Raw genomic sequence first — 15992 nt, forward strand, 5'->3', positions numbered from 1 at the left:
GTATGTGCTATCAATCATAATTAAGTTTATTATGTTAAGTGGGTTTTTTTTTTTTTTTTTTTTTTTTGAGATGGAGTTTTGCTGTTGTTGGCCAGGCTGGAGTGCAATAGTAAGATCTTGGCTCACCTCAATCTCTGTCTCCTGGGTTCAAGCGATTCTCTTGCCTCAGCCTCCCAAGTAGCTGGGATTATAGGCATGCACCACCACAACTGGCTAATTTTTGTATTTTTAGTAGAGATGGGGTTTCACCATGTTGGTCAGGCTGGTCTAGAACTCCTGACCCAAGTGATCTACTCACCTCAGCCTCCCAAAGTGCTGGGATTACAGGCATGAGCCACTGCACCCAACGTTGTTTTTATTACATGTATTTTAATAACCCAATTTGTCTCTCTTGCCTCCCAGGCTTAAGCGATCCTCTTACCTTAGCCTCCTGAGTAGCTGGGACAACACACATGTGACACCATACCTAGCTAATTTTTGTATTTTATGTACAGATGGGATTGTGCCATGTTTCCCAGGCTGGTCTCAAACTCCTGGGCTCAAGTGAACTGCCCACCTCAGTCTTTCAAAGTGCTGTGATCACAGGCATGAACCACCATGCCTGGATCCACATTACAGTTTAGTTGTCATATCTCCTTAGAATGCTCTTGGCTGTGACAATCCCTGATTTTTCCTGTTTTGGGTAACTTTGATAGTTTTGAGGAGTACTGGTCAGTTATATCATAAGATGTCCCTCTATTGAAATTTCTCTGCTGTTTTTCTCATGATTGAACTGAGATTATGAGTTTTGGGGGAGGAAGATTGTTTTCCTCATATCACATCAAGGATATATACTGGGTACTATAAAGACAAAATAAAATTTTAAGCCCCCCAACCATCTGAATGGACCCCGCCTCCCAGCCAAGGGCATTCCAAAGTTAACCTGAAAAACTAGCTCAGGCCATGACTGGAAGGGGGTCAGACTTGCCTCATTATGACCTTCCCCTTTTCGGAATTCAGGCACAGCTGACCAGTATTACCATCAAAACAGAGACCTTAGAACTGACAGAATAGTCCCTTTAAGTCTGATAACAAAAATTTACAATCTATTCTCTCTGAAGCCTGCTACCTGGAGGTTTCATCTGCATAATAAAACCTTGGTCTACACAACCCCTTATAGTAACCCAGACATGCCTTTCTATTGATCTCAGATCTTTAGATAATAACCCATTGATGATCAGAAAATCCTTGCTTTTTTATTTTTATTTTAAAAAATATAGATGGAGTCTTGCTATACTGCCCAGGTTGGTCCCCAACTCCCGGGCTCAAGATATCTGCCTACCTCAGCCTCCCAAAGTACTGGGATTACAGAAATGAGTTATCATGACTGGGCCACCAATCAGAAAATCTTTGGATCTGTCTATGACGTGGAAACCCCTCAACCCCTTCTAGCTGTCCAGTCTTTCTGGACCTAACCAATGTATATCATACATGTATTAATTGGTGTCTTAATTTTCATTATATTTTAACTGATTATTATTATTATTTAGACTCTGTTGCCCAGGCTGGAGTGCAGTGGCATAATCCCAGCTCACTGCAACCTCTGCCTCCAAGGTTCAAGCAATTGTCCTGCCTCAGCTTCCCAAGTAGTTGGGACTACAGGCATGCATCACCATGCCCAGCTAATTTTTTGTATTTTTAGTAGATTTGGGGTTTCACCATATTGGCCAGGCTGGCCTTGAACTCCTGTCCTCATATGATCTGCCTGCCTCAGCATCCCAAAGTGCTGAGATTACAGGTGTGTGCCATCGCACCCAGCCGTATTCCATTAGTCTGTCCCTTTTGAGAGGTCTGACTAATACAGTCATATCTGATAAATGCTAATGTTAGACAGAAATAAAACAACACCAGGCAATCACAAGCAGCCAACTGACATGATTAAGTAACTAGGGACTTTTTAACAAAGTAAATCAAAAAAGGCAATTTTGTAACTGTAACCAATAAAATATCTTTTTTTTTTTTTTTTTTTTTTTTTTTTTTGAGACAGAGTCTTACTTTGTTGCCCAGGCTGCAGTGCAATGGCGCAATCTTGGCTCACTGCAACCTCCACCTCCTGGGTTCTGGAGATTCTCCTGCCTTAGCATCCGGAGTAGCTGGGATTACAGGCACAATCACTCCTGGCTAATTTTTGTATTTTTAGTAGAGATGGGGTCACCATTTTGTTCAGGCTGGTCTTGAACATCTGACCTCAAGTGATCCTCCCGCCTTGGCCTCCCAAAGTGCTGGGATTACAGGCATGAGCCACCTCGCCTGGCCCCAATAAAATATCTTGCTTCCACATTTTTTCCATAAATATTTCCCTCTGATGCATTGTCATGGGAACACTAAACCTCTTTCCATCTGGTGTTCCCCAATTCAAGAATTGCCTGTTACTCGAGTACACTCTTTTTTTTTTTTTTTAAAGATGGTGTTTCACCATGGTGGCCAGGCTGGTCTTGAACTCCTAACCTCAGGTGATCCACCCACCTCAGCCTCTCAAATCGCTAGGATTACAGGCATGAGCCACCGCACCCAGCTCTCAAGTACACTCTTAAAAAAATTTTGTTGATCCTCAGATTTTACATTTTAACACCACCCTACTTCCTAGAGCCCCACTCTTCTAGTCTGTAAAATGGGTGTTGCTGATCTTTCACTCCTGAGACTGTTGGGAGTAGAAAGTCTCTAGTTGTCAATGTCAGTTAATGTCATTTCCCTCCGCCTCCCCCATTTGAGTACTGGGGACTCCAAGGCCCAGAGAGGGACATTAACTAGTGTCAACTTTTCTAACAGGATTCAGACAATATGTTTAAATATTTAATTTATTTAAGCATAAAATTTGAGAATGGTCAGTAGTGGGGGACACAGGCTCCAATAAGCTGGGTTCAGTGCTAGTGCAGTGGCTCAATCTCAGCTCGCTGCAAGCTCTGCATCCCGGGTGCAAGTGATTCTCTTCCCTCAGCCTTCTTAAGGTGCCCACCACCACACCTGGCTAATTTTTGTATTTTTAGTAGAGATGGGGTTTCACCATATTGGCCAGGCTGGTCTCGAACTCCTGACCTTGTGATCTGCCCACCTTGGCCTCCCAAAGTGCTGGGATTACAGGCATGAGCCACCGTGCCAGGCCAGTGCTCTTGAGTAGAATGGTTTGAGGGTCATTTATATAAGCAAGGTCTGGGGAAGCTTAACAGAATTTCAACATTTTCCATATTAGACAATTGTATAGTTACAGCAATTTGATTGGTTATAGGCAGTATTTCTGTTTGGGAAAGGTATATTTAATATTCCACATTAAGATGTAATAGTAGCTGGGCGCGGTGGCTCAAGCCTGTAATCCCAGCACTTTGGGAGGCCGAGGCGGGTGGATCACGAGGTCAAGAGATCGAGACCATCCTGGTCAACATGGTGAAACCCCGTCTCTACTAAAAATACAAAAAATTAGCTGGGCATGGTGGCGCATGCCTGTAGTCCCAGCTACTCAGGAGGCTGAGGCAGGAGAATTGCTTGAACCCAGGAGGCGGAGGTTGCGGTGAGCCGAGATCGCGCCATTGCCCACCGCCGGGGGAAAAAAAGCGAAAACCCCGTCTCCCAAAAAAAAAAAAAAAAAAGATGTAATAGTCAAAGGGTCTTTTATCTCAGTCATGGGGTCTTTTATCTCGGGTGCCATGGGATCGGAGCCGAAAAAGAAAATAAGAAAGAGGCAAGACGCCTGGCTCAGGCCTGTAATCCCACCACTTTGGAAGGCTGAGGTGGGAGGAAAGAAAAGGAAGAAAATCAATCTATATCAAAAGGTCAAGTCATTGAGGGGTCTAGCTCCATTTCTCGGTCTCCAGAGTCAGCCTTCCTCGGGGCCTAACAACTTTTAGAAGCCCCAAATAGACAGACTGTTCATTTACTTTCGCACTTGCCCCGGTCTTACTGCAAACCACGCCTGGCCAAGCCCTGTTCCGCCTAGAGCCTGGATGTCTTTACCTAGGGGCGGGAGCCAGGAGCACTTCCGCTGGCCCAAGCGATCTGCACGTGGCGAGGCTGCGCAGTGGAGCGGCCAGAGGTCAGGATGACGAGCCAGACCCCTCTGCCCCAATCTCCCCGGCCCGGGCGGCCGCCTGTAAGTGCGAGGCCAGCTGCGTCCCCGCGCCTCTACTCCCGGCCTCGTCCCTCTCTTCCAGTTTTTCCCGCCCGTCGCTCCCAGCAGCCCGAGCCCGCTGCTTCTGGCCGCTGTCTCCCTTCACCTCCGGCTGGGCCCTCCCTTCTCTCTTTGCTGCTCCTCCTGCTGTGATCGCTCTCCTTTCGCGCCTCGTGTCCGTTCCTGGTTTGGCTCTAACCTCTTCTCTTTGCCCTTTTGCTTCCTCTGTCTACACTGGGTCTTTATTTCCTTTCCAGGTGTCTCTTCTCTCTTCCCCCAGCTTGTCCTAGTCCACGGCTCCTCCTCTGCCCCTCCCTCTTCCTTGCTCCGGGTGGGAGAAACCCATCCAACCAGCTTGGCTAGAGGATCTTTCCCTCACCTGCAGCCCCAATGTCTCCAGCCTACCCCTGCCCTGTGGCTGGGTACTGAATCCCCCTGCTTGCCTGCCTGCTCCCCAGGCTTGGGTGAGGGGAGCGGGGAAGGAGGATGGGAGAAAACGCTGGAAGGCTGGGTGCACTCTGAGAGCAGAACATTCAGATTCTCTCCTGGACCGAGAGCCATCCTGAAGACCTGGAGGAAGGGAAAGCAGATCCAGCAGCAGGGCAGTGTGGCTCTCTCTAATAGGGACACGATCACGTCATTGTTTTTGGCTATTGACAAAGCCACATGCCGAGTGCCAGGACTGCCCTAAGTGCTCAATAAGTGCCAGAATGAATTACTGGGGAAGTGTAGCGCACTGTGCATGATGCCAGGTAGGGCAAGATTGGTCTTGAACAGAATACTAGGTTCTCCTGTAAATCAGAGGATAGTCCCCTCCCTTGGGAGCCTCGCAGCCTTTTTGTTTGTTTGTTAAAATCTTGCCATGTTGGTGAGACCCAGGCTGGTCTCCAACAGAACGACTGGCGAAGACTCCAAGCTGGTCTCAAACTCATAAGCTCAGGCAGTCTCCCTGTCTCAGCCTCCCAAAATGCTGGGATTACAGGTGTGAAACACAGCACTTAGCCAGGAACCTCACAGTCAATGAATGAACAGGGAATTACAAGGGAAGAACAGCCAGGCCAGTGGAAGTACAGTAGTGTAGGACATTCTGGGATCATAAGGAGACAACCTATCCAGAAGGACTCCCAGAGGAATTCATGTGAAGGATGAGTGGGGTGAGTGAAAGGAGTGTGGTTGGCAAGTGAGTGAGTTTCTGGAGGTGAGGGGGCCTGGCCTGCTCTGGATTGGAGGGGTAGGGAACAGCAGGTGGTTCTGGTAGCTAATTGCAAGGGGTGCAGTAGCAGCCCACTTGCAAAGGACCTCCAAGCCTTGTTATGGAGTCTGGAGTTTATCTGGAAGGGAGTGAAAAGTTACTCAAGTGTTTAATGGAGGGAGTGACAGGATCAGATATGTACTTCAGAAAAGGTATTCTCAGCCAGGCATGGTAGCTCATGCCTGTAGTCCCAGCACTTTGGGAGGCAGAAGCGGGTGGATCATCTAGCTCAGGAGTTCGAGACAAGCCTGGCCAACATGGCGAAACCCTGTCTCTATAAAAAATACAGAAATTAGCCGGGCGCGGTGGCTCAAGCCTGTAATCCCAGCACTTTGGGAGGCCGAGGCGGGTGGATCACGAGGTCAAGAGATCGAGACCATCCTGGTCAACATGGTGAAACCCCGTCTCTACTAAAAATACAAAAACATTAGCTGGGCATGGTGGTGCGTGCCTGTAATCCCAGCTACTCAGGAGGCTGGGGCAGGAGAATTGCCTGAACCTGGGAGGCGGAGGTTGCGGTGAGCCGAGATCGTGCCATTGCACTCCAGACTGGGTAATAAGAGCGAAACTCCGTCTCAAAAAAAAATAAAAAAAAAAAAAAAATACAGAAATTAGCTGGATGTGGTGGTGCACACTTGTAGTCCCAGCTACTCTGGAGGCTGAGGCAGGAGAATGCTTGAGCCTGGGAGGTGGAGGTTGTAGTGAGCGAAGATTACACCACTGCACTTCCCAGAGAAGGAAAGCGAAGGGCCCTGGGCACATACCTGGGCAACAGAGTGAGACCTTGTCTTAAAACAGCAGCAACAACAACAACAAAAAAACAAAAACAAAAAACAAAAAGAAGCTCAGGAACAGGGCTGAGATCTTGATTGATAAAGACATGGTCCTGAAGATGTGAGCGCAGGAAGCTTTTTTTTTTTTTTTTTTGAGACAGAGTTTCCCTGTGTCACCTATGCTGGAGTGCAGTGGCACCATCTTGGCTCACTGCAGCCTCTGTCTTCTGAGTTCAAATGATTCTCCTGTCTCAGCCTCCTGAGTAGCTGGGATTACAGGTGTGTGCCACCACAGCCTAGCTAATTTGTTGTACTTTTAGGAGAGATGAGGTTTTGCCATATTGGCCAGGCAGGTCTTTTTTTTTTTTTTTTTGAGATGGAGTTTTGCTCTTGTTACCCAGGCTGGAGTGCAATGGCGCGATCTCGGCTCACCGCAACCTCCGCCTCCCGGGTTCAGGCAATTCTCCTGCCCCAGCCTCCTGAGTCGCTGGGATTATAGGCACGCGCCACCATGCCCAGCTAATGTTTTGTATTTTTAGTAGAGACGGGGTTTCACCATGTTGACCAGGATGGTCTCGATCTCTTGACCTCGTGATCCACCCGCTTCAGCCTCCCAAAGTGCTGGGATTACAGGCTTGAGCCACCGCGCCCGGCTACCAGGCAGGTCTTGAACTCCTGGCCTCAAGTGATCCTCCTGCCTCATCCTCCCAAAGTGCTGGAATTTCAGGCATGAGCCACTGTCCCCAGCCTATTTTTTGAAGCATCTAGAAATTAGCTTGAGAAAGAACATTTGACGTGATTGGATCTGTTAGACTTTTAGAGCTGGGGAACCTTAGAGTTCTCTTGGTCCATTTTGTCTCCCTGTTTGACAGATGACTAAGCTTAGGCCCAGAGAAGAAAAGCGGAGGGCCCTGGGCATATACGTATGTACTGGCAGTAGTGGGGCAGGATGTTGGGAAGGATGGAGTGAGGCTCTCATACTGTATTGGAGTCATGCTAATACAGGTTTCATCCCAGCTCCAACTTCATTACATCCTGGCTGTGTGACTTCTCTCCGAGTTTTCCTTGCCTGTAATATGGGGACCTTAGGAAGACCTGGGAGCTTTCAGTGGTGTAGGAGTAAAGAGAATCTATTGGTTCATTCAAGGGTTAAAGTCTGCAACTTCACATTTAACTGCCTGCTTTACAGAGATGACCCCAGGGTTAACCAAACAGCCTTGCCATGGGGCCTTGAGGTTTATGGAAGAAAGGAGGTTCTGGGCTTATTTTTCTCAGCTCTTTTGTTTGGCTGCTGTCCAGATGCATCGTCTCCTCTGCTGTCCCTCTTCCAGTCAGCAGAACTGTCCCCGGTAGGAGCTATTGCCATGGTAATCAGATTTCTCCAACAGTTTGGTTGCCTTTGGCTCTCTTAATTCCAGTACTTTAATCTTAGAAGGAGAGCACACAGACCAGTTGAGAATGAGGACACACCTAAATCAGACTGAGGGACATTCCTGAGCCCTGTCCCCGTCCCTATCCTTGTAAAATCTCCAGGTTGGAAATCCAACCTTCCCTCTAACACTGTGCATCTATTCCGCAGCAGCCGCTGTCACATCCCTTAGGAAACCTTCTCTGACAGCCTCCAACACACATCCACAAAAAGACGTGACCCCTCCTATCTTTGAGTCTTCCGTCTCAGCACCTACCTGCTTAAGCCATCTGTTTCCCTCTCTCCACTGTGAGCTCCTTGAAGTCACGGACTGTATCTGTTCTTCTGCTTGGCACAAAGTTTGCATATAATAGGCCCAACATACATTTTGTTCAATGAATGAGTCACTAAGGGAATGAAAAGTGAACGTATTGGAAGACTGAAGGTAATTTATGTAATGGCTAAGAGCTCAAGCTTGGAGTAAAATGGACCTAAGTTCAAATTCTGACATCATCGCTTAATAGCCAGTCTCAGGCAACTTTCTTCATCTCTTTAAGCCTTAGTTTCTTCTTCTGCAAAATGGAGATTTAATACATTCTTCATGGAAGTGTTGTGAGGATTAAATTAGATAATGCATTTGAAGCCCTACACAGAGTTACTAGACTGTCTGTTTCCATATCCCTCTTCCCACCAACCTGTGAGTATCTCCAGGCAGATACCACCCACATCCTTAGTGCTCAGCTCAGGGTCTGGCACAGAGAGGTGGCCTCTAAAAGTTCTGTGGAACAGCCAAACTTAACTTGCATTTGCACCACACTTCACAGTTTATGAAGCAGTTTTACACCCATACTATGTAGAGTTACTGGCCTTTCTCTACCAAAAATATTCCTGTTATTATTTAAGTCCCATGGGCCAATATTTTGAAAAACATTCATCAAACGAATTCCATTTTTGCTGGGCATGGTGGCTTGTACCTGTAATACCACCTGCTTGGAAGGCTGAGGCAGGAGGAAGTCTTGAAGCCAGGAGTTCAAGAGCAGCCTGGGCCACATAGTAAGACCTATCTCTAAAAAAAAAAAAAAAAATTTTTAAGTAGCCAGATGCAGTGTTGAATGTCCTGTAGCCTCATCTACTTGGGAGGCTGAGGCAGGAGGATGGCTTGAGCCCAAGTTCAAGGCTGCAGTGAGTTATGATCATACCACTGCAACCCAGCCTGGGCAACAACAGAATGAGACCCCATCTCTTAAAAAAAAATTCCATTTTCTGGCCAGGCACTGTGGTTCATACCTATAATCCCAACACTTTGGGAGGCTGAGGTGGGCGGAAAACTTGAGGTCAGGAGTTCAAGACAAGCCTGACCAACATGGTGAAACCCTGTCTGTACTAAAAATATAAAAATTAGCCAAGTGTGATGGTGCACATCTGTAATCCCAGCTATTTGGGAGGCTGAGGCACGAGAATTGCTTGAGCCTGGGAGGCTGAGGTTGTAGTGAGCCAAGATCGTGTCACTGCACTCTAGCCTGGGCGACAGAATGAGACTCTGTCTCAAAAAAAAAAAAAAAAAAAAGAAAGAAAAGAAAAACTTTCATTTTTAAATCAATCAAGGACATGCCAACTGTTAATCAGAACTTCTGATCTATATAAAATAAGAATTTTTGTTCCCAACTCACAACATAGGATGTGGATACATAGTAAATACCCAAGAAATGCTTTCCGAATGAACACATATATGGTTTCTTTAGTCTTTCTGAAATATTAGAAGTGTCCCTCCTCCCTCACCCCTGCCTTTCATTAAATCTTAGATCAGAGTTGAGCACCTTGACTTCATAAAACTCCATGTCCCCATTTTACTTCTGTTTTTTTTTTTTTTTTAAGTTGGACTCTCATTCTGTTTCCCATACTGGAGTGCAGTGGTGCAATCTTGGCTCATTGTAACCTCCACCACCTGGGTTCAATCAATTCTCCTGCCTCCGCCTGCTGAGAAGCTGGGACTACCAGCTCGTGCCACTATGCCTGGCTAATTTTTGTATTTATAGTAGAGATGGGGTTTCACCATGTTGGCCAGGCTGGTTTCAAACTCCTGGTCTCAAGTGATCCACCCACCTTGGCCTCCCAAAGTGCTAGGATTATAAGCGTGAGGCATTATGCCCGGCCTTTATTTAAAACATTTTTTTTTCTTTTTTCTTTTTTTTTTTTTTTTTAAGACGGGGTTTCACCATATTGGTCAGGCTGGTCTTGAACTCCTGACCTCAGGTGATCCACCGACCTTGGCCTCCAAAGTGCTTGGATTATAGGCATGAGCCACCATGCCCGGCCCAAAAAATTTTTTTTCTTTAAACATATTTTAAAAATAATTGAAGCCGGGCTCAGTGGCTCACACCTGCAATCCCAGCCCTTTGGGAGGCTGAGGTGGGCAGATCGCCTGAGGTCAGGAGTTCGAGACTAGCCTGACCAATATAGTGAAACCTCATCTTAAAAATAAAAATTAAAAAAAACAAATAGAGATGGGGTCTTGCTATGTTGCCCAGGCTGGTCTCCAACTCCTGGCCACAAGTTATCCTCCCGCCTCGGCCTCCCAAAGTGTTGTGATTACAGGCGTGAGCCACCGTACCCAGCCAATATCCTCATTTTATAGATAAGGAAATTGAGGCCTTGAGAGGCAAAAAGACTTGCCAAAGGCCACAGACTTTGGAAGTATTATTGCTGAGACTTCCTTCCATGACAGCCTCTTCCCGTAACATTCTTTTGTTATTATTGTTGTGGTTATTGTTGGTTTTTTGAGATGGAGTCTCACTCTGTCGCCCAGGCTGGAGTGCAGTGGTGTGATCTTGCCTCACTGCAGCCTCTGCCTCCCAGATTCAGGTGATTCTCCTGCCTCAGCCTCCTGAGTAGCTGGGATTACAGGCTGTGCCATCACACCCAGCTAATTTTTGTATTTTTAGTGGAGACGGGGTTTCACCAAGTTGACCAGGCTCTTCTTGAACTCCTTACCTCAGGTGATCTGCCTGCCTCAACTTAGCCCTCTAAAGTGCTGGGATTACAGGTGTGAGCCACTGTACCTGGCCTCCACCCGTAACAGTCTATGACCTAAAATTAAGAGGCTTGAATGGGTATTCTTTTTTCAAATAGAGTCCTTTTTTTTTCTTCTTAAAATGCCCACCCTTGGCCAGGTGCAGTGGCTCACACCTGTAATCCCAGCACTTTGGGAGGCTGAAGTGGGTGGATCACTTGAGGTCAGGAGTTCGAGACTAGTCTAGCAAACATGGCGAAACCTTGCTTCTACTAAAAATACAAAAATTAATTGTGCGTGATGGTGCGTGCCTGTAGTCCCAGCTACTTGGGAGGCTGAGGCAGGAGATTTGCTTGAACTGAGGCAAAAGTTGCAGTGAGCCAAGATTGCACCACTACACTCCAGCCTGGGTGACAGAGCAAGACTCCATCCAAAAAAAAAAAAAAAAAGCCCAAAAGCCCACTCACTGGAGCAACACAGCATAAATATAATAGTCTTCAGTAAGATGGACTTTTCACTAGCTGGAGCCAATAATTTATGGTTCCCCTAAGTTTTTTATCAAGTTATTCTTTGGATAAAAATGAGTCATGTGCTCAGGGGAGATGGTGTGTTGTTTACTCTGCCTTTTGTGCCCCTAGATGTCTACCGTTGTGGAGCTGAACGTGGGGGGCGAGTTCTATACCACCACCCTGGGTACCCTGAGAAAGTTCCCGGGCTCAAAATTGGCAGAGATGTTCTCTAGCTCAGCCAAGGCCTGCACAGACGCGGAGGGCCGCTTCTTCATTGACCGTCCTGGCACCTATTTCGGACCTATCCTGGACTACCTGCGCATTGGGCAAGTGCCCACGCAGCACATCCCTGAAGTATACCGTGAGGCTCAGTTCTACGAAATCAGGCCTTTGGTCAAGCTGCTGGAGGACATGCCGGAGATTTTTGGTGAGCAGGTGTCTCGGAAGCAGTTTTTGCTGCAAGTGCCAGGCTACAGCGAGAGCCTGGAACTCATGGTGCGCCTGGCGCGCGCAGAGGCCATAACAGCGCGGAAGTCCAGTGTGCTTGTGTGCCTGGTGGAAACTGAGGAACAGGATGCATATTATTCAGAGGTCCTGCATTTTCTGCAGGATAAGGAAAAGTCCGTTGTCAAGTTTGGGCCCTGGAAGGCGGCCGTAGACAGCAGCGACCTCCTGTACTGCCTGGCGATGGACATAAAGGCCCAGGGGTACAAGGCGGTCTACGACCTCTTCCTGGTATACGCTACCAAAACCACCAGAATCTATTTTAACATTTATTCATTCACCTTCACCTGGTGGTGATCCTCAGGAGCAGAGGCTGTCAAGAGTTCTGGCATGGCTTATGAAATTAAAAGTTGCCATCAAAGCCATTTTCCTTTACTTTCACAAACATCAGGCAATTTCCAAGGTTGGTTTAGAGTGTTGCCTCTAAATATTAATTTTCCATTTAAGGACTTTCCACTCCATTGCAACTGATGCCACTATATTTGCCTAGCAACTTGCAGCTGCTCCCTCTTTAAAGCCTCATGTACCTCCCAGACCCTTCTCTTGAAGATCAATAACAAGGCCAAGTAAGAATGTTTCAACTATGCTTTGGCAAGAGATGACAACAGACACATACAAGGGATGACAACAGAAACAAGCAAGATACCATGAATCTAGATGTTCTGACCTAAAGATGTAGTCTAGTAGCCCCAGCTTGTGGTCCAATCCATCTAGCTCTGGCATGTGCTTTCATGTAGTAGTAGGTGCTTTCCTCATCTCCTTTGCCAGATGCTGTGGGTACTAAAACCTCACAGCTGTCCTCTTCTCTAGAGTGGAGGTTTTCAAAATGCAGCATCAGCATTACCTGTGAACTTGCTGGAAATACAAATTCTCAGACCTGTTGAATCAGAATCTCTGGGGGTTGGCACAGCATTCTGGTTTACCAAACCCTCCAAGTGATTTTGATGTACTCTAATTTTGAGACCATCTCTAGAAAAGAATTACTACCTCTCGTATGGAGGTACAAAAGAGTGACCTCTTACATCAAGGAACTCCCTTTTCCAGAGCTTCTCATGGAATCAAGCTGAAGTCAGTCTTCTGAGAGCACATTCTTACTTAGTTTTTTTCCTCTGCCCTACACTGCTTCCCTTACTCCCCTTCTCCTAAGGGCACCCCATCAATAAACCACTTGCATGAGAGTCTCAGTTCTGGTTCTGCTTCTCAGCCTAATGCAGAAGTTGTCCTCTAAAGGAGGATACATGTAAACGTTCATCCTTCTCCAAGTTCAGGTCTGATATAGACCCTTCCCTGCACAGTAGCTTGATCAGCAGTTGTGGGTTGTCAGGGACTTTCTTGGGACACAGGGTTTCTTTCTTGGGACCAAAGGATTTCTTGGGATACAGGACTTCCAGTATAAAAACTTGGAAGTCTTGGTGAGGCACGGTGACTCACACCTGTAATCCCAGCACTTTGGGAGGCCGAGGTGAGCGGATCACGAGGTCAAGAGATCTAGACCATCCTGGCCAACATGATGAATCCCCGTCTCCAGCCTGAGAGATCAGTAGAAATTGATCCAGAAATTATGATAATAGATGATAAACAAAACCAGAGGTGGTAGAAATAGTAGGTAAAAACTTAAAACAATGGTTATAACCGTATTGTATGTGTTAAAGAAACTAGTGGAAAAATCGAGCATATGAAGCAGGTACATGGAGATATTTTTAAAAGACTTGGCTGGGTGTGTTGGCTCATCCCAGTAATCCCAGCGCTTTGGGAGATCTAGGTGGGCAGATCACTTCAGCTCATTTGAGCTCAAACTCACTATTATGTTGCCTGGGCAACATAATAAGACCCTGTCTCTACAAAAAAGTTTAAATAAGTGAGGCATGGTGGTACAGGCCTGTAGTGGACTGAGGTGGGAGGATGACTTCAGCCCAGGAGGTTGAGGCTTCAGTGAGCTGTGATCACACCACTGTACTCCTGCCTAGGCAACAAAATGAGATGTTGTCTCAAAAAAAAAAAAAAAAAAAAAAAAGGCCCTCATGCCTGTAATCCCAGCACCTTGGGAAGCCAAGGCGGGTGGATCAATCACTTGAGGCCAAGAGTTTGAGATCAGCCTGGGCAACATGACTAAACCCCATCTCTACTAAAAACAAAAAAAATTTAGCTGGGTGTGGTGGCAAGCACCTCTAATTCCAGCTACTCAGGAGGCTAAGGCAGGAGAATTGCCTGAACCTGGGAGGTAGAGGATGCAGTGAGATGAGATCATGCCACTGTACTCCAGCCTGGGCAAAAGATCGAGACTCAGTCTCAAAAATAAATTAAATTAAATTAAATTAAATTAAATTAAAAAGTACTTTTGGCAGCACCTGGGACATAGAAGAAGCTCAATCAACATTGGACATTAGTACAGGCGTACCTCACAGATACCATGGGTTCAGTTTTAGACCATCACAATAAAGCAAATATCGCAAGTAAGGCACATGAATTTTTTGCTTTCTTACTGCCTAAAAAAGTTATGTTTACACTATACTATAGTCACTGAGGCTGGAGTGCAGTGGCTTGGGGTTCATAATTTTTTCACTTCGCACTCCCCGTAGCTGGGGCTACAGAGGCAAGCCACCATGCCCAGCTATTTTTTTTATTTTTAGGGAGACAAGGTCTCACTATGATGCCCAGGCTGGTCTTGAACTCCTGGGCTCAAGCAATCCTCCCCAGTTGGCCTCCCAAAGTTTTGGGATTACAGGCATGAGCCATCACACCTAGCCTATACTATAATCTATTAAGTGCACAGTAGCATTATGTTTACAAAACAATGCATATACCTTAATTTAAGAATATTTTATTGCTAAAAATGCTAACCATCACCTGAACCTTCACTGAGTCATAATCTTTTTGCTGGTGGAGGGTCTTTCCTCCATGTTGATGGCTGTTGACTGATGAGGATGGTGGTTGCTGAAGGTTGGAGTTACTGTGGCAATTTCATAAAATAAAACAAGAATGAAGTTTGCCACACCAATTGATTCTTCCTTTCTTTATTTATTTTATTATTATTTTTTAAAGACGGGGCTTCACCATGTTGGTCAGGCTGGTCTTGAACTCCCGACCTCAGGTGATCCACCTGCCTTGGCCTCCAAAGTGCTTGAATTACAGGCGTGAGCCACTGCGCCAGGCCTCTTTATTTTATTTTTTGAGAAAGGCTCTTGCCCTGTTGCCCAGGCTGGAGTGCAATGGTGCAATCATGGCTCACTGCGGCTTCAACTTCCTGGGCTCAAGCAATTGTCCTACCTCAATCTCCTGAGTAGCTGGGATCACAGGTGTGTGCCAGCACACCCAACTAATTTTTAAAATTTTATAGAGACAGGGTCTTGCCTTGTTTCTTGGGCTGGCCTCCAACTCCTGGGCTCAAGCAGGCCTCCTACCTTGGCCTCCCAAAATGTTGAGATTACAGTTGTGAGCCACTGCCTGCAGCCAATCATTTCCAACTTTTGATTTAAAGTGGGAGATGTAGGACTCTTCCTTTGTTTATTTTTATTTTATTTTTTTTTGGTGTTTGGGGTCCGCTCTGTTGCCCAGGCTGTAATGCAATGGCACAATCTCAGCTCACTTGTAGCCTCAACTTCTTAGGTTCAAATGATCCTCCCACCTCAACCTCCCAAGTAGCTGGGACCACAGGCATGTGCCACCATATCCAGCTAATTTTACTTTTTGTATCATTATGTTGCTTAGGCTGGTAAAAATTCCTGAGCTCAAGCAATCCTCCAGTCTCAGCCTCCCAAAGTGCTGAGATTACAGGCTCGAGCCATCATGCCTGGCCTGGGACTCTTCCATTCATTTGAGCACTTAGAGTCCATTATGTAGGGTAGGGTTATTAACTGTTCAATATTATTTTGTGTCAGAGAATTTCAGTATTGTGTATCTCAAGAAATAGGCAGGCTTGAAGAGAGAGAGGGAGATAGGGCATTGCCAGTCAGTGGAACAGTTAGAACACACACAACATTTATTAATCCTGTTTTCTGTTTTGTATGGATGTGGTTTGTGGTTCCCCCAAATAATTAGAATAGGGACATCAAAGATCACTGATCACAGATATAATAATAATGAAAAATTTAGAAATATTGTGAAAATTAGCAAAATGTGACACAGAGGTTCCAAGGGAGCACATGCTACTGGAACAATGGCACCTGTAGACTTGCTCAACGCAGGGTTATCACAAACTTTCCATTTATAAAATATGCAATATCTGTGAAGTACAATAAAGCAAATTCAATAAAATGAGGTATGTCTGTATTATTACTGTTATATGGTGATGTCAACAAAGTGCGGCATAATTGAAGGAGCACTGGAATTCGACCAGAGAACTTCCTTTGTTTTTGTTTTGTTTTGTTTTTTTGAGATGGAGTCTTGCTTTGTCAC

At 46.0% G+C, this 15992-nt stretch overlaps 1 protein-coding gene across 1 annotated transcript; it reads left to right on the top strand.

The window, feature by feature from the left end:
- Positions 1 to 3628: 3628 nt before the first annotated feature.
- On the top strand, positions 3629 to 12781 carry KCTD14 (potassium channel tetramerization domain containing 14). Its single transcript, XM_032295914.1, has 2 exons — positions 3629 to 4123; positions 11223 to 12781. The coding sequence occupies exons 1-2, from the start codon at positions 4073 to 4075 to the stop codon at positions 11892 to 11894; spliced, it is 723 nt and encodes a 240-aa protein (XP_032151805.1). The 5' UTR covers positions 3629 to 4072; the 3' UTR covers positions 11895 to 12781.
- The last annotated feature ends 3211 nt before the right edge of the window (positions 12782 to 15992 follow it).

The sequence above is a fragment of the Sapajus apella genome, unplaced genomic scaffold, assembly GCF_009761245.1.
Source record: "Sapajus apella isolate SASKATOON/1434 unplaced genomic scaffold, GSC_monkey_1.0 scaffold34, whole genome shotgun sequence".
Classification (NCBI taxonomy): Eukaryota; Metazoa; Chordata; class Mammalia; order Primates; family Cebidae; genus Sapajus; species Sapajus apella.

Bases quoted from the DNA above. Each gene is read 5' to 3' on its own strand.
- KCTD14 (XM_032295914.1), top strand. From the start codon at position 4,073: ATGACGAGCCAGACCCCTCTGCCCCAATCTCCCCGGCCCGGGCGGCCG. The intron at 4,124-11,222 runs GTAAGTGCGAGG...TTGTGCCCCTAG, and splicing joins CCCGGCCCGGGCGGCCGCCT to ATGTCTACCGTTGTGGAGCT.